This window comes from Crotalus tigris, unplaced genomic scaffold, assembly GCF_016545835.1.
Source record: "Crotalus tigris isolate CLP2741 ecotype Arizona unplaced genomic scaffold, ASM1654583v1 scf7180000019768.410792, whole genome shotgun sequence".
Taxonomy (NCBI): Eukaryota; Metazoa; Chordata; class Lepidosauria; order Squamata; family Viperidae; genus Crotalus; species Crotalus tigris.
The window spans coordinates 1-19293 of NW_024097703.1; the positions used below are offsets into that span (position 1 = coordinate 1).

The following is a 19293-nucleotide window of genomic DNA, read 5'->3' on the forward strand; positions in this document are numbered from 1 at the left end:
CCTTAGCGATAGCGGCATTGAGGCCGTGGAAAAGGCCTACGGTGGCCTCGATGGTAAATGCTATGGGACGGGTATTGCGGCCGCCAAGGGAAATAAGCCTTTTGAATGGGGTTTTCAAGGCTTACCTCGTTGGTCGGACGTCGAGTCCGCCCTGCCCAGAAGGTCCCCGAAAAAAAAGGAAGTGGAAGGATGATTAAGAAGGACGGACCGGAAGTCCGCCATATTGGGAAGGTCGCATTTCAAAGACCCTGGAGGACGGCGAATTTGAGCGGACGGGAAGTCGGCCATATTGAGGAGGTCTACCCGAAAGGAAGTAGGGGGGAAGATTAAGAACGAAGGGACGGAAGTCGTGTGCCGCAGCACCTGGGGGACCGCCGATACCGACGGACAGGAAGTCCGCCGTCCAGAGAGGCCCTCTCGCAGATTACGCGTCAAGAGCCAGCCGGCCGACATGCGCAGAAGGCCGAGGGAAGCGGCCCGTCCCTTTCGGAGGAGCATAGAGTGGCGACCCTTTGGCTGACGCTCTGCGCTTTGCGGCTTAGCTTCTCCGTGTCCCGATCCTGGGCAAAAGGCCTACGACTGCCTCCCTGTTAAGGCTATGGGACGGGAAACACTGCCCTCCTGTGGTCAAAAACGGGTACTGCTGCCGCCCAAAGAAATAAATACTTTTTAACACCATTTGAAGCTGATTCTTCTCTATTTTTATTCTTAACGCCTTATTATTAATATTTACGTGGCGACGGGGGGCCCGGCCGGTGCGACACGGGCGCAGAAGAAATCCTGGTTCCAATCTTAAACCGCGTTAAGGCCTATCGTGGCTTATTCATATTAATAAGGTTTTAATAATCAAGAATAATCATCTTAAAGAGGTTTATTTATTTTTCTGGCCGCAGTTCTGATTTGACCATTTCCGTCCCTTAGCAGGGCTGGCTCGATTCTGGGAATTTAAGTCCACCAGTCATCAAAGCCAGCCAAGGTTTGCCTAGCCCCTGCCTTAGCTATAGGTGGCGGCATTACAAAGGCCTAGGATGGACTCCAGCCATAGCTATGGCAGAAACTGTGCCTCGCCTTCGTCAAAAATTGGTCTTGCGGCGCACCCAAAGAATAAACCCTTTTTCATGGCATTTTACATGACCGCAATTCTCCTATCTTTATTAACGCTATTAACACCTTATTTAATGAGACGAAGGTCTACAAAAGTTAGATGTACGCGAACAAATTGATAAATGCGCATTATGTTGCAACGTCTCACTCTCATCCCTTTTAACCCCTCCTGTAATGATAAACCTATAAAGAGGAACGATAGGTTATCATACTTTTTCAAATAACTACATTTATTTTTATTTGATCTTTCTATGAAAATCACAATATTTCAAATAGATATTTGATATTGCGCTTATATTAATACATAGGTATCTCTAAGAAATATAGTTTAGAAACACCAAGCCCAAATACAAAACTACATACGTACGATCTCCTTAAAGAAAAAGAAGGGCAGGACAAACAAAACTATTCTTGAATAAAAACATCTGGGTTTGCTTGAAGGGGGCGAGCGGGGTGCACTTTTAGGAGCAACCTCTTAAGGTGTAACACAGGGAAGTGTGACACCACTGGATCATGGAGAAAGCTAGGGAGTTCCAGAAAAACATCTACTTCTGCTTCATTTGACTATGCGTAAAGCCTTCATTGTGGTGGATCACAACAAATGTGGCAAGTTCTTAAGAGATGGGAATGCCAGATAACATCTATTGTCTCTTGAGAAACCTATATGCGGCTCAGAAGCAACAGTGAGAACTGGAGCACGACCACGGATGGGTTCAAAATTGGAAAAGGAAGTCCGGCAAAGGCGTATACTGGCGCCCTGCCTATTTAACTTATATGCAGAGCACATCATGAGAAAGGCAGGGCTATATGAAACAAAAGTTGGAATTCAGATTGCCGGGAGAAATATCAACAACCTAAGATAGGCAGATGATACCACTCTAAGGGCACACAGCGAGGAGGAACTAATGAGCCTCTTGATGCGGGTGAAGAAAGAGAGTGCAAAAGTTGGCTTGAAACTCAACATTAAGAAAACCAAAATCATGGCATCCGGCCCTCTCAATTCCTGGCAAATAGATGGGGAAGAAATGGAGGTAGTGACAGATTTTATTTTTCTGGGCTCAAAGATCACCTCAGATGGGGCTGCAGCCAAGAAATTAAAAGACTCTTGCTCCTGGGAAGGAACGCTATGGCAAATCTCGAAAGCGTACTAAAAGCAAGACATCACCCTGCCAACAAAAGTGCGTATGGGTCCAGGCCATGGTTTGCCCAGTGCAATGTATGGCTGTGAAAGTTGGACCATAAGAAAGGCTGAGCGTCAAAGAATTGAGGCTTTTGAACTATGGTGCTGGAGAAGACTCCTGCGAGTCCCTTGGACTGCAGGCGTTCAAACCGGTCAGTCCTAGAAGAGATCAACCCCGACTGCTCTTTAGAAGGCCAGAACCTGAAGTTGAAACTCAAATACTTTGGCCACCTAATGAGAAGGAAGGACTCACGGGAGAAGGGCCTAATGCTGGGAAAGATTGAGGGCAATAGAAGAACGGGACGACAGAGAATGAGATGGCTGGATGGAGTCACTGAAGCAGTAGGTGTGAATTTGAATGGACTCCAGAAGATGGTAGAGGACAGGAAGACCTGGAGGAACGTTGTCCATGGGGTCGCGATGGGTCGGACACGACTTCGCAATTAACAAACAACAACATGATAAACATATAATAAAAAAACACAGAGGCTGACAATAAACTTTTCTATAGAAACTGAATTCATTTACTTTGATATTAAGATAGGCCAAGAAAATGGTTAGTGAGCACCTGTCCAGCCTAGATGAGTTCAAATGCGCCAGGACCAGAATGGATGAAATCCCATGAGTTGCTCAAAGGAACGCAGATGTGAATAGGAGCCACTGAACTCCTATTTATCAAAAGATCCTGGACCACAGGGGAACTACAGAGGACTGGAAAAAGACTGATGTAGTTCCCATCCTCAAAAAAAGAAAAAAAATGGATCCAGGAAATTACAGACCTATCAGCCTGACCTCAATACCTGGGAAGATCCTGGAAAAGATAATCAAACAACGAATCAACGAACACCTAGAGGCAAACAAAGTCATTACTAAAAGCCAACACGGGTTTGTCAAAAATAGATCATGCCAGACAAATCTTATTGCATTCTTTGACCAAGTGACAAATTAGTGGATCAGAGGAATGCTGTGGACATAATTTACTTGGACTTCAGTAAGGCATTTGATAAAGTAGATCACAACCTACTACTTGACAAGATAGAAAAATGTGGGGTAGACAGAACCACCACCAGATGGATCCGTAGCTGGCTGACCGGCCGTACTCAGCGAGTGGTCCTCAATGAAACTGCATCTATATGGAGGGAAGTGTGTAGTGGGGTGCCCCAGGGCTCTGTTCTGGGCCCAGTACTCTTCAACATCTTCATCAACGATTTGGAGGAAGGGATAGATGGGGGGAAACTCAATCAAATTTGCAGACGACTACCAAGCTGGCAGGAATAGCAACATCCAGAAGACAGGCTTAGATACATGAAGGATCTGGACAGGACTTGAACAATGGGGCACAACTAACAAAATGAAATTCAATGCATGATAAAAAGCAATGTTATATCATTTAGGCAAGAAAAACCAAATGCACAAGTAAAGCCTAAAGTGGCACCTGCTCAATAGTAGTAACTGTGAGAGGGACCTCGGAGTCCTAGTAGACAATCACTTAAATATGAGCCAGCAGTGTGCTGCAGCTGCCAAAAAGGCCAACACAGTGCTAGGCTGCATTAACAGAGGGATAGAATCAAGATCACGTGAAGTATTAATACCACTCTTCAATGCCTTGGTAAGGCCACACTTGGAATACTGCATCCAGTTTTGGTCACCACGATGTAAAAAAGATGTTGAGACTCTAGAAAGAGTACAGAGAAGAGCAACAAAGATGATTAGGGGACTGGAGGCTAAAACATATAAGGAACGGTTGCTAGAATTGGGTATGTCTAGTTTAACGAAGAGAAGGACAAGGGGGGACATGATAGCAGTATTCCAATATCTCAGGGGCTGCCATAAAGAAGAGGGAATTAAGCTATTTTCCAAAGCACCTGAAGGCAGGACAAGAAGCAACGGTTGGAAACTAATCAAGGAGAGAAGCAACCTAGAACTAAGGAGAAACTTCCTGACAGTGAGAACAATTAATCAGTGGAACAGCTTGCCTCCAGAAGCAGTAAATGCTCCAACACTGGAAGTTTTTAAGAAGAGACTGGACAGCCACTTGTCCGAAATGGTGTAGGGTTTCCTGCCCGAGCAGGGGGTTGGACTAGATGACCTCCAAGGTCCCTTCCAACTTTACTAATATGAACATATGATATCGGTTATTGCGATACCAAAGTACTGTATTATGTTTACTGTCTTGGTTCTTATAGATCCAACTTGCAGTATTTATATTGCCTCTGATAGAATTGTATTGCTGTATTTTAAATTTCTAAACTTCCTGTTGCACATCAGTTTGCCTTTAATACTCCCTTCTTCTAAATGTTGGAAGAATGAAGATATTTTACTTAATGTTTGGTTCCTTTGGAATCAGATTGCTAGAACCTACTATCATTACTATGATATATATTTTATTTGTACATTTGTACTGAGTAAAGGTGGGATCTCATAGCTCTCATAGAATAGGTATCCCACCAATGTGAGTCCAGTCTCACTGCTTCCTCATCAAATTTCTAAGAGACCATTCATCAGATGCTGCTAGCATCTAGAGACTAACACTTTCTCTGTCTATTTCTTAGCATGAAACTAAGAGAAAACTCACTGGAACAGAAAGATACCTAAAAATCACTTAGATGTACCGCAAAGTTCTTTGCTATCATATTGAGAAATGAACTATTTATTTTATTTATTAAATTTGTTTGTCACCCATCTCACCATAAATATGAAAGACCTGTGGAAATAAAAGTGTTTTAATCCAGTAAGTAAATACCCTCAGGAAGGAAAACATAAATGACTTTAGTTTGGATGCTGTCTCACTATGAAGAAAGTGTAGTTGAAGTGCAAAATATGTGATCATGGCAGATTGCAGAAGGTAAACATGTCAGCCTTGGCTACAACTTGGAAAAATTCCAGATGAGTTGGCAATACCATGCAATTGAAAAAGTTTTCCTGAAAAAGAGGCAATTGCATACAATTTCTCTATTAATACTAAGAAAATTACATAATCGAAGTAAAAAAGAATTAAGGTTTTGGGTGTTTCATGTACTGCACATTCTGAGAGCGAATTTCAATGCAACAAGCTTTTCTCTGTAAAGTTTGTTTTAACTATTTATATTAACAAAAAAAATAAGTTGTTGGGGTCAGCCAAAAATTATTTCATAAATGAAAAACCTCTCTTTCAATTGTATGGAATTTAAGGAAAGATTCTTTAGAAATCTTTCTAAAACAATATCCAAATCTTCAATCCATTGACACTCTCAAAGATCAGAGGAATGATCTTGTAAGACAAATTTTAAAGGGCACAAAGAAAATGTTAAGTATAGACTATCAGAGGTATCATTTATGGCTGGAGGAACAATGAAACTTTTCTTCAGCTAAAACGTTTTACCAGAAAGATTAGCCATGATTATCTTATTGAAATCAAAAAGGTAATCTGATCCTTAACACTGCCTTAACCCAGTGGTTGGTGTCCAACTATGTGCATATATTTCTTTCAATAAATCTCTCTTCCCAAGTTGTACTTAAGATTGTCGCGCACCCTTTTCAAAATGCAACAACGAAGTCTGTGCAGTAGATCGGAAAGAAAAAGACGAGAAAGGGCGAAGTAGCATTTAAATAAATCTAAACGAGGAAGCAAAGCCAGCGTCACTGTAGGAAGTAGTTTTTCTTCTGGAGAATACGGTAAATGCGGCTCAGTCATGTGTTTTGTGGCCGGACACCCCCCCCCCCAAACGTAAACCCAAATACACTTACACACAGAGAGAAATAGAAACACACGCACATACAGAAAGAAAAAGAGATTATAGGGGAAATATGAGCCAAAGAGGACCAGAGCAAAACGCGTCCCCGAGTTCTGAGGAAAAGTTTCCACCACTCTGAGAATCTATAGAGATTCTCCGAGTCCGCCACTTTGAAAGTCGCTCAAGGGAGAACCGGCAGAGCCTTCCGAAGCCCGCTTGGCACGCGCGGAGCGAATAACAAAACGCGTATAGAAAACGGAGCTCGCAGAAAAGGACGCGCTCCCTCTCCGCAGCATGGGGATGTGCTACAGCCTCCGCTCCGGGGGAGACCACCTGCCCATCCCCGCCTATCCCACAGGCGGAGACGCGGCGGAGCTACAAGCCGCCAAGAAGGAGAGCAGCAAAATCAAAGAAAAAGCGGATCGGAAGCGCAGCAAAAACATCGACAAGTCCCTAAAAGCCGAGAAGAGGGAGTACAAGCAGACGCACAGGCTGCTTTTGTTAGGTGAGAGGGAGCGAGCCGTGCGGGGAGGCGCCGGTGGACTTGGGTGGCTGCGGCAGCTGGGCGCGGGAACCGTCGAAGGGAGGCGGGTTGCTTCTGTCTTATTACACCTCTCTCTCTCCCTCCCTCTCTCTTCTCTATCCTCTCTCTCTATCTCCTCTCTCTCTCTATCTCTCTCTCTCTCTCACACACACACACACACACACACACACACACATCATGTTGGCCTATGGGTTTAGGGCGCCTACCCCCCCCCCCGCCTCTCTGGTGGGGATGATAAAGGGTGTAGTTCACCACGCCTCGAAGGCGCCACCTGTTTGCCTTCCCGCTTTTCTTCGCTTGTAATTCAGTTTGCTCCTCCTCTCTTTTACTTTACTCCTCCTTTTTACATAAAACAGGGCTGTAACTGTGGAAAGGGAAGTTTTCCAGCGTTTGCCTTTTGTGGGATCGATATTAATATTACTAGCGTTATTGTTCCTCTCCACTCTAGTCTGTATTTCTGTCTGCACCTCTGTACAAACCAAGTCGTTTTGCAAAGACGGTCAAGAAAAGGGAGGGTTTTTTTTTTTAACGTCCGTAAGTTTGGGGCCATAAATTATGCTGTTGTTGCAACACGACTTTCTCCCGCCACACCCACTTAGAGTTTGAAAAAGTCGTGGGTGATGAGCGCAGCCAACCTGCCTTGAGAGCCAAGTAGCCGGGAAGAGAGGAATTTACCCTTGGACGCTTTTATGGGGCGCCGGGTTGGGGAAGGTACAATTTAGCTATTGTGTATAGAAAGGGATGGTTTGTTAGGGCTCCTCTGGAGAGCGGTTCAAATCTAGACCCAGGAAGAGCTGTGGCCGGTAGCCTTTCCATCTGCAGCCGGCGTGGGGCTGTTCGGATGGAGCGCGGCTTGGACCAAGTGCGATCTGGGTCGTCTGAGGTCATTGGGCGGTACACACATTTAATAAATTAAATCTCGGAGGGAGAAAAGCTTTTTGCTCTTGAAATCCACGGAGAGCCCTGAAGTGTGTTGGCAGTTGCTTCTTCCAGATGGTTAAATTGCTTCTTATGAAAATCTTGCAATGGTTTGTCTTAAAACTTTAATTAACTTAAAAGCTTTAATTAATGTAAAATTTATCTTAAATTAAAATGTAAATTCAGTTAAGGAAAAGAAATTTTCACCCTCTTCTCTGCCTTGCTCTGAACTGTTCCTGTAAGGTTCCTCTTCCTTACTGATTAGGAGTATCTGGATGAGAATTGATTATAGTAATTATGAAAGGCCTATTTAGGGCAATTGCATTCTTCTAGTCTTTGCTCTGAAACGTATTTATCCAATAGAAGTCAATATGTGTAACTGAGGGTTGAATTGTGGAGTCCTTGGTGCTTTCTGAGCTTGGTTGTTTGCTTCTAGATACTTCGGTACCCAGCTGGGTACACAGTAGTAACTTCAGTCCAAGTAAGTCTGGGATTCTACTGTTCAATCCTCAGTCACCTATATATTCATATATCTGTTGCTCCTTGTGGTAGTACATAAAATTGTGCAATGATGTTCATAGGGAAAGATCAAAGGAGGCAAAATGGTGGAAGCAGTGTCATGCCAGCCCCACTTGTAGCCACTACAGCCTTGCACCCTAAGCTTCACCTCTGTTAAGCATGGATGTGACCTGACAGACTTGATGCCATTTCCACTATGTTGACTTTTTTGATCCAACCAGATCCCTGACGCTGCTGAAAAAAATGCTTCCTTTGCGTGTGTGTGTGCACACACACACACACACACAATATATATATATCTTACATATGTGTGTGAGAGAAAGAGAGAGAATGCTTTATTATAGTCATAGATAGCACAAAAAATACCATTCCACAGTAGAAATAATGCATAAATATAAACAATCTACTGAATATACAAGTATGGCTAAAATAGGTGATCAACAGAGTCAGACAATAAATATCTAAGAGCTGCTTAAAGACTATGATGTATTGTATACAGAGTGGAACAATATTTAGGGATAACAATCTGATGATAACAGTTAGAGATAAAAAGAGCCAGAACAACCAGGACATTTGACTAAAAATGGAGGCATGTCTCCTCTGATATAGATAATATTAATCTATATGTATCTTCTAGTAATTTCCTGTGTTTCTAAAGGTAACTGGGCAGACAACACTTCATCCACTATCCAAGGTTTCTAGTAGCTTGTATCTCAGTCAGAAGTGAAATACAGAGGCATATGTCACATTTTAAGCACATGCAACAGGCATAAAAGATTGCATGTTCAGCTTTTGGCATGTCCAAGAAGGGCTAAGTAGTTTTGGAGAATTGTGGCCAATCGTTATAGACAATACTGCTGGGCAGCACTTGGGTTTCATATCTGTAAAAAATATGGGGGCACAAATATAGCATCCATCTGCGACTCTTTAAAACAGCCACTTCTTTTCCCAGCATTGTGTAGTTGTGTATTTTCCTGAGATCACATGGCAGCTGTAGAAGACTTTACCTTTTGGAATCAAACCCAAAGCCCCAGTAGACAACAGTGGCCTATATGAGCTTTTCCTGACCTATATGACTTAGGTCACCAGGTGTACTAATCCAAAAATAAAGCATACAATTCCTCTGTTGTATATCCTAATACATCTACAGTGTTGTCTTCCCTGTCATTCATATTCATACAGTTGCATTATGGATATAGAACTGAATCTGGTCTGAATGCCAGATTGGGACTCCACCTCGGCTGAGCCGGAGTGGGCTGATGATGTCCAGGCATGGAGCTTTTGAGAGACAAGTCCCACCCTCTAACTTCATTTCATTATTTCATGCAGAAGAACTAGGATGCTGTTTGTCTCCCGCATACAGAAACCTAGTTCTTCCCCAGCATCTTTTTTTTTCTCCCTTCAAAGGAAAAGAACTTTATTTTAGTTAAATGTTGATATGGTAGCTTTCACAGTAGATAAAGGTGTTGGACGTGGCAGCTTTGATATAGGCTTCTCATGTGATCAGGGAACATTTTAACATTTCAGTTGGGGCATGTTTTGCAATCTGCTGGACCAGTTCCTCTCCTAAGCCTTTCAGACAAGGCTGTTGAAGCTTGGAAAAACCTACCATTTCCAAGTAAATGTCTGTGTTCCCACCTGTCCTGGATACTTAATGACCACTTCCATAAAGTTCAAAACAAGAGACCCCGGGGAAAGGGAGAGGCCTCTTTTTTCCAATTAGTTTAATTCTTCTTTTTGTCTTCATTGATTTAAAAAAAATGGAGAATATATGTCAGTTATTTAGTTTGCATCACCTCTATTTTGCTATTCTGCTAGTAGTTTAGTAGAATTATTGCGTAAGATTGTTGTGTTATCTAAAAAGGTTGCTAATTCATGATTTTAGAGGATGACTGTGTTTGCAGTGTAACCTAGTGGCTAAGTTGACTTGGACTGTAGAGGTTTTTAAGATCAGTGCATTCCCAGATTAAATCCTGGTCTACTTAACAATACACAATGATAACAACAGAAGAAGAAAGAGAAATGTAGTCTTATAACAAGTAGGATTTTATTTTATTTATTTTATTATTTTTATTTGTATCCTGCCTTTTTTTTTTCCAAATAACTCAAGGCAGTGAACATATCTAATATGCCTTCCTCCTCCTATTTTCCCCAGAACATCAACTACCCTGTGAGGTGAGTTGGACTAAGAGAGACTGACTGACCCAAGGTAACCCAGTTGGCTTTCATGTCTAAGGCAGGTCTAGAAGTCACCATCTTCTGCTTCCTAGCCCAGTGCCTTAACCACTAGACCAGAGGTCCCCAACCTTTTGGGCACCAGGGACTGGTTCCGTGGAGAGAGGTTTTTCCACGGACTGGAGGGGGCGTGATTTTGTGTGCTGCCTGCATCCTGCAGATGAGGCTTTGCTTGTTTGTGCAGCCCAGTACTGGTCCATGGACCGGGGGTCGGGGACCTCTGCACTAGGCCAAACTGGCTCTCGATCGCCCATCAGTGATCATTTTTAGTGCAACTTGGATATGCTTAAGTTATTTAAAATACCTTGAACCGCAAAATTACAGAGTTTGAGTAGCTAATTTAGGCCAATCCCTTGTTCATTGTAGGAATCCCAATGAAAGCATCCTCAGCAGATAATTATATATCCCCACTTGAATACATTCATCTGAGTAATTGATATTAATGTTGAACTGTTCTCATTTGAAATCAGTTGTCCTGTATAGGTAGTCCTCATTTAATGACCACTTGTTCAGTAACTGTTCAAAGTTATAAGAGGCACTGAATGAGTGATACTTATAACTAGTCCTCAAAGTTGCGGCGGTTACAGAATCCCTGCAGTCACATGATTGTGATCTGGTCTCTTGGCAACCATCTCATACTGATGATTGCAGCATCCCACAATCACATTATTGCAGAGCACCCACAATTTCCAGAGGTAAGCTCTTCCACCGATTGTTCTCACTATCAGGAAACTTCTCTTTAACCCTAGGTTGGATCTCTCTTCTCGGATGCTTCTCTGTGATAGTCGCTTGAGTATTGGAAGACTACTATCATATCACTCCTAATCCTTCTCTTTATTAGACTAGATATACCTAGTTCCGTCAATCTTTCAGAGCATGGTTTAGCCTTCGGACCCCTTACCATCTTTGTTGTTGATGATGATTACCCTACACGTCATTCCAGTGGTTGTCTTTTTCTCTTCTCCCTTATAGTTTCTTAGATCTTATACTATCTCGCACCAAAATTCCTTAGTGTTGGCCCTATTCTTTCTTTTACTTACACTACTTTTATTCTATCTGTAATCTTTTGTGGGCCAGGGTTAGGTTCATTTTTTGTTAAGTGTCACAATATAACATCTGAATTTGAAGTCAAGAGCTTGCCTGCTCATGGGTGAAATGTTGAGAGCTAATCCAAGCTATTGGCTCAATATACATAAGCAGTCATATGTTTCATCTGTTTTTTTTAATCTAATGGTAGTTGTAATGTGAAGATACTACTGTCAGTTGCTTTTCAAGATCAGATCACTGATTGCAGATGGCTAATGCTGCCCCTCCCCCCAAGGAGGTTGGATCTATTGGCCCCTGGTGAGTAATGGATTTTGATGGGTCTCGGAGGGAATTTGGAATTTTTCCTGGGGATCTGACAGGCAGTTCAATTAAGGGTCTATCTGGAATGGATTGTGTTTGTGTGTGGCCACTGTATGTTTGTTGATTCTATGGGTTTCACTGATTTTCTGAGGAGTTTTAGGAGATCAAACAATAGAAGAGATATCGAGAGTACCAGTTGAGAAAGAGGAAAGTGAACTGAATCCACATTAGGAATAACACTGAGATAAGTTATTTTTCTGCTCTTAATTGCAGTGATACTGTTCAACACACAATTAATTGCTGGGGAGGAATAGGCCATAAAATTAATTGTTGGGGAGGAATAGGCCAAAAAATTAATTGCTGGGGAGGAATAGGCCAAAAAAGTACCTTCAGGGCCGTTGTGAGGATTACTGTAGGTATGTGGTGGATAAAGTTGCTTGGATCCACTCTGAATTATGTGTGGTGTATCCCCTCTTCAAGAAGCCATTGCTAGTTACAACAGCTCTGGCTAATTTTTATTCAAACTCCAATGATTCCTTTTGATTATTTTATTGAGATAGTGATCAGATTGCAGCTTTAGATGGTCTTCGAAGCAGGGGATTATTTAGGCCTGTTTCACTGTAATTTACTCTCTTAGTAACTTTAATATTTAACATTTTTAGCCAGTTCTTGACTTGATGCCAAAAATATTGTGTCCAATGTGTTTCTGCTCAGAAATAAGAACAGCGGACCTGATTCTTCTAAGTCGGTACAAGATTGCAGCTGTAGTAGTAACACATTAATCAATTTATTAACTGAAGACTTTACATCCCTTTATTGAAATTGTTTCCAGAAAAATAATGTTGATGTGTAAGAGCATAAAAATGGACACAAATTAGACAATCATTGTAATAAAAATTTAAAGACAACTTAAAGAGCCCTTCCGTAACACATGATGTTCAATGTTTGCCTCTGATTGGCAAAAACTGGGACTATTGGTTCATTCAAGAGTTTGGGTTCAAGAAGGGAAGCCTGCCAACGGCTTAATGTACATCTCCATACATAGGGCGTTACTATGGTAGAGGAAGGCAATGTAACTTGGTAAGATACGTATTCATCTACATGTAGTCAGAAATATGTAGTCAAGGAAAGCGATCACACAGGGGACAAAAGAAGCGATACAAAGACACGTTAAAAGCTTCTCTTAAGTCCCTAGATATTAACACCATCTCTTGGGAACTTCTGGCGCATGATCGACCGACATGGCACACCTTGGTGTACCAGGGTTGCCAGACATATGAACACAGAAGGACAATCTTGGCACAAGAAAAGCGAGCACTCCGCAAAGCCAGAGCTGCAAATGCTGAATTAACAGTGTCTACATTTCTTTGTTCAGTATGTGGCAGAACATTCTGTGCTAACATCGGTCTTATTAGCCACTTACGGACACATCGTTGATGGCCCATAACCCACAAGATGTCACGGTCTTCATCGAAATCGATGGAAGAACAACAGACAGAAATATTATTTGAAATGTAAACTTCCGTGTCTGAAGAATAACTTTTTTCATCGAGTTGAATTTCACAAAAGGCACTTCTCTTCCATTGCCCTTTGAACATACTTTAGCACTGATCCTCCTGGATATTATACAGGGCACGTTGACTTGCTTGATAATGCCTTTCCAGGGAACTATTGTATTCTAAAAGGGCTCTCAGCAAGGAGCCAAATCTTCTTACTGGCTTTAATTTTAAGAAAAGAAAGAGGAAGGGGGATATAACTTAGAAGACTGGATATTGGAAATGAAGTCTTCCCTTTTGAATGCATTATAGCCGTGTGTTTATGCAAGATTTTTTTTTAAAAGCATTCTAAATAATAGGTGGTGAACTCTCTGTTGTAAGGAGGTTAAGGATGGGTTAACTGTGGCTCCCAAAAAAAGAGAAAGGACTGGGATATGGGAAAAAAAGGATTTATTTGTGCAAATACAGACAAAAATCCTTCCATTCAATCCAGGAAGAACCCAAGCAATTTCAAAGAGATTGTGCAATCGCTCACAATCATAAGGATTCTTGTGGCGCCTTTATTTACACATTTATGATGGCATAAATTTAGTGCATTAAAGCCCATTGTGCCAGATATAAATTCACAAATATTTATGTCACAATGATTTATTTATTGGGTACCATTAGTATTCATTCATTCATTTATTCATTCATTCATTCTTGTTAATGCTTTGGGGCTGTTTTCAGCAAAATTCATCCCGGCTGTGCCCAAACCACAAAATGTAACCCTAGTAGCACCAGAAAGTCATTAATCCAGAAACAGCACCATAATAAAAACCTAACAGAAGCAACAGAAAGCCACACACAAAAGAGATAGTTTACTGAAATGGGGTTTTGGTTATAACTCTGAAAGGAATCTCTTTAATAATTTGGAACTAAGAGCCTTTAAGGCAGGAACGAGTATAGGATGCAGTCCAAATGAAGATGCCAACCACAATGAAGCTTCATATGCACATAAACAATAGATAGAGATTCAATTGTATCATTGTGGCTACCATCTTCACTTTTTGGACTACATCTTCTGGACATCCTGAGTAAGCAACAACTTACATCCGACTGCTTAGCAACTGTTTGAAGTTCTGACAGGCTTGAGAAGGGGGACTTTTCAAGATCCAAAGTTCTGACAGAACCCCCACCCAGGGTTATGTGACTGCACATTGGGCACATATACGGCTGTTTGCAGCATTCTGTGGTCACATGACTGCATTTTACAATGGTTTTGTTGCAAACCAGAGCTTGCTTCTGGTTCTCGGCAAAACCATACCATAAGTGAACAATGGTATGGAATCTTCAGCTTAACAACTGAAGATTCACTTCACCACTACCACAAAAAAGTTTGTAAGATCTTTGGTCTTACAGGTTGGTCGCATAACTGACCCATTTGACAACTTATGACCTATGATTATAATAATAGAAGAGAATACGGCTTAGGGTTGAATTATGGGGCCCTTGGTGCTCTCTGAGCTTGGTTATTTTCTTGTTGATGTTTCATTGCCAAAGTAGGCAACTTAGAACTAAGGAGAAACTTCCTGACAGTTAGAAAAATTAACCAGTGGAACAACCTGCCTCCAAAAGCAGTGAATGCTCCAACACTGGAAGATTTTAAGAAGAGACTGGACAGCCATTTGCCTGAAATGGTGCAGGGTTCCTGCCTGAGCAGGGGGTTGGACTCGATGACCTCCAAGGTCCCTTCCAACATTATTATTATTATTATTATTATTATTATCATCATCATCATCATCATCATCATCATCATCATCATGTTGGATCCCATAGCTATGACTGTAATAGGCAGGCTCCATTATGACCTTAACTCTAGGATTACCTATATTTGCACCAATACACTTCTTTTACCACTCACAAATGTCTTTGCCAAACCCAACATTATTTTAAAAGGTTTTTAAAAACATTAAATAGGTGTGAAATGCTTCCCTGTGCAGTTCAAAGTGTTGCTTTTGAGCAAGGGTAGTAGGCAACCTTGGCTCTTTTATGACTCGTGGAGCTAAGCTGGCTCAGGAATTCTGGGAGTTGAAGTCCACGAGTCATAAAAGAGCCAAGGTTGCCTACTACCCCTGCTTTTGAGCTTTAAAGAAAGTAATTTGGTAGGAAACACATTCTCTGGTTTGGTGTTTTGAAAAGGATCAGATTTAATGAAGCCAACACCAGGAATGAGTTTGTCCTTTAGTCACCTGTAGCATCCCCATGGTTACATGATCAAAATTCAGAAGCTTGGCAGCTGGCATGTATTTATGACAGTGGCAGTGTCCCGCGGTCATGTGATTACCTTTTGCAACCTTCTGACCAGCAACGTCAATGGGGAAGCCCTATTCACTTAACGACAGTGTTACTAACTTAACAGCTGCAGTGATTCACTTAACAATTGTGGCAACAAAGGTTGTAAAATGGGGCAAATTCACATAATAACTTTCTTAATGGAAATTTTGGGCTCGATTGTGGTCATAAGTTGAGGACTACCTGAAGCGTCTCATTTCGAAGGGAATATGAAATAATCTCTAATAAAACCCCACCATTCCCACACCAACTCTAAGATTGCCTTGGAGAATCAACTTTACTAGATGTTCACCACCACAGTTTCAAAATATTGGTTATGAAAGCCAGATAAACTTTTAAAGTTGGGCTATAATCTTGCTCTTTCTGTAATAAAAACGTAATAAAAATCAAACTGGCCTTGTTAGAAAAATTCCTTGATGAAAACAGAATTTGAGTTGATGTGTGGGTGGAGGGTACCAGTTGAAGGTATAGCGTGGTCTTGCCTAAGATAAATCCCATGATTATTAAATGAAGTCATGACTTGCAATTGTAAGACATTTTGATTTATTCTTGTTCCCCCCCCCAATGGATTGTGAAACTTCCATTTATAAGGAGCCATTGCTGTTTCAGAAATCTCTGAGGATCCAATTTATGCTACTATTAAAAGGGATAGTTGTGCTCTATCCTTGAAATCCTGGTATAAAGATGAGCTGAAAGGCTAATATATCACCATGATGGGCACAGGAGGGAACATAATCTCTTTCCGTTTTGTGAGAAGACAGAAGCATGGGCCTAATCTGAGAGACTAAATTACTGGTCAGTGCTTAGTCACTACTGTCAGAAGAATAATTTGGGGTTCCAGCTTGAGCTAGGGCTGTGCAAAAATAAATAAAAATGAGATCCAGATAGCTGTGGGGAAAGAAGAAATATTCCTAAAAGGGAAAGTTTGCAATTAGGGGCAAACTGCAGAAAAATGGGGTACAGCAGATTTTTATAGGGGAAGCTTGTCCAGGGTGTGGAAAATGTTTACATGCTGATTCTAGGGTGACACTTGAGGTGTGTGTGTGTGTGTGTTTGTGTGTGTATAGGTAAGTATGTTTACTCTTGTGAACATGCAGTTCCTCTGGGAGACCTAATTTAATTGACTCTTGTTTTTGTTTGCAGACCTTATCCTTTATATTTGGATTAGGTCTGGGTAATTTATTTGGGGGTTTGAGGAAATGATTTTCCCGTTTGCTATTTTTATTGATTAATTTAGTTTCAGTTTGACCATCAATTATCTAGTGAAGACACTGATTCTTAGACCATTGTGGATTCTGTTAATACTTTAAGGGAAGATGGAAACAGTATAAAGAGTAAAATATATTTTGATATAAAACGTCTCATACTACTGATTCGCTTTCTATTATTGTTCAGAAAAGACAAATTATAGGTTCTGTACAAGTTCTACATACAAACACAATATCATAGCCATGTTTATAGCCTCCAGATGTTGAAAATAATAAAAATAGCCTGAATCAATCCAGACAATTTTTAATCTAAAATCAAGAAATTGACTTGGTTTCCATGAATGACCATCACAGATGAAGTATCCTAACTACATTGTTGGGTTAGATGAAGTATCTTGCTCAGAGGCAACCTAATCTGATTGTGGTATCTGATCCACTCATCTTTTTTGGAGTTTTCATGGGAATTTCTGAGCTTTCCCTCTACATCACGGGTGTCAAACTCGTTGTGATGTGTTGCAACGTATCACAACTTTTTTTCCATTGCCAGAGCTGGGGTGGGCATGGCCGCCATATGATGCAACTGGCCCACGGGCTGGCAGTTTGACACCCCTGCTCTACATGAAGAGCTGAACATTGAAATTATATTGCCTAAAAATGGTGGTTTCTTCTGTCTTCCAAAAAACTCTGGGAATTGTAGATTGATGAAGTACTGAGAGTTTTCAGTTAATTAGGATAGTTTATTTAGTGTTAGTTTGTATATTAGTTTGTATGTTTATTTAACGTTTAGTTTGAATTAGTTTATTTTATTTATTATTGATTAGATTATTGAATATTAGTTTTCATATGCTTTGTAAAACTTTTTATTTAAAAAATTAGGATAGTTTATGGGAGGATGAGAAGGACTGTTTAAATAAGCTACAGCTAGAATACAACGTATCCACTTGGGATGTTTCCCCACATCAGAGATATAAAATGCCTTGGAGTCTGTCATGGATAATGCATTCTTACAAACCTTTGGAGACATTGGCCAAGTGCAAATGAGCTATCTGGCTGAGGTTTTACAGTTATAAAGCAATTAAAATAAAAACCTTTTAGAGCTGCTTGGGTAGAAACCACTCCATATGATATGCAATCTATTGCCATTCAAGAATTATGACCTGAAATTGTTTACAGCTTTAACAAATCAATAACCTGTGCCTCTTAAACTGTAAAGAACGGATTGCATTGGCTTCTCTGGATAGGGTTATTCAGCTCCATGCTAGGAATGAGGAATATAATACAGGGGTCCCCAACTCCTGGTCCATGGACCAGTACCAAGGCTGTGGCATGCCAGTAAACACCCCACACAAACAGGCAAAGCCCCATCCGCAAGATGCAGGCAGCACACAAAACCACCTCCCCCCTCTGGTCCGCAGAAAAACCTCCGTGGAACCGGTCCCTGGTGTCCAAAAGATTGGGGACCTCTGATATAATACATGGAAAACAAAGCATTGCATTAACATTAACATGAGGTTCTTCACACATCTGACGTTTTCCAAAGGTGAATTGAGAAATCTGTTTTCCTCTTGTAAATTCCATGATTCCCCCAGTAGAGGTAATGACCTGGTACGTTTAATTCAACCAAAGCATCAACCAGACTTAATGTGGACATCCGAACATAGAAGATAGGTTAATTCTAGTAAGAAATGTCTTAATTATAATTTGTACTCTTAGTTTGTGGTAGTTTTACTTTCTTTGGTTCTGGTTCTAAAGTCATCCCACGGTTAATTTCTTTATCTGGAAGAAAAAATTATAGATTTTTCAGTCAGCTTAAGAAAGCCTTTGTCTTCTCCTTTTCACTTTCATATAGTGTTAGAAAGTAGGGAACACCTGCCTTCTTGTGGACACCAGAAAATATAAAGACCCCAAAGAGGTGGAAGAAAAACCTCATGCACAATGGCTTCAGTTCCCATTACAAGCGTTGCTCATTCTCTTTCTGAAAGTTTCTCCCTTTTTTTGAGATAGGTGGGCTTGAATGAGTCTTCTGCATAGTAGCCCCTAGTTCACTGAATACCTTCCTCTCAGGCATATGTGTAGTCCCCTCCATATTGCAATTCTGTAAATAAATTAAAATTGTTTTATTTCAGCAAGTTTTCATCCCACGTGAGTGACTACTTCTTTATATTGTGCATATATTGTGGGTTTTGATTTTGAGCTGGATTTCCAATATTGACTTGAGTTTTCATTATCACTGTGTTTATTTTGTGTTGATGTTGTATGCTGCCCAAAATCCTTCAGGATTGGGGCACATTATAAGTACAGTTAATCTTTGGTTAATTGTTAAACAATGTGGTTGTAAAATGGAATATCATATGACTATACCAACTTATGACAGCAGTTCCAATTGCAGTCATGATCATTAAGAACAAGGTCACATGATCATCATTTGTGACTTCCTGCTGGCTTCCCCATTGACTTTGTTTGTAAAGGTCACAAAAGGCAATCGTGACCAAGACCATCACAATTGCGAGCCGGTTGCCAAGTGCCCAGAGGTGATGGTTCAACAGTCACAACTACAAGAAGCTGTCGTAAGTTCCACTTGTTCAGCACTGTCATAACTTCGCAAACTTCCTGAACAAGTGGTTGCTACCCAAGGACTATCCATACTATAAACATACAATCTCCCGGGAAGCAAGATCTGGTCAGTTCAACCAAG

The 19293-nt window shown here is 41.0% G+C and overlaps 1 protein-coding gene across 1 annotated transcript in view; it reads left to right on the plus strand.

Annotated features, from left to right (window-relative positions):
• Positions 1 to 6106: 6106 nt before the first annotated feature.
• GNAS (GNAS complex locus) overlaps positions 6107 to 19293 on the plus strand; it is a 188999-nt gene continuing 175812 nt past the window's right edge. Inside the window, exon 1 of the mRNA XM_039364516.1 lies at positions 6107 to 6502. Within this exon, the coding sequence (XP_039220450.1) occupies positions 6292 to 6502 (211 nt within the window). The 5' untranslated portion in view covers positions 6107 to 6291. The remainder of the gene's footprint in view (positions 6503 to 19293) is intronic.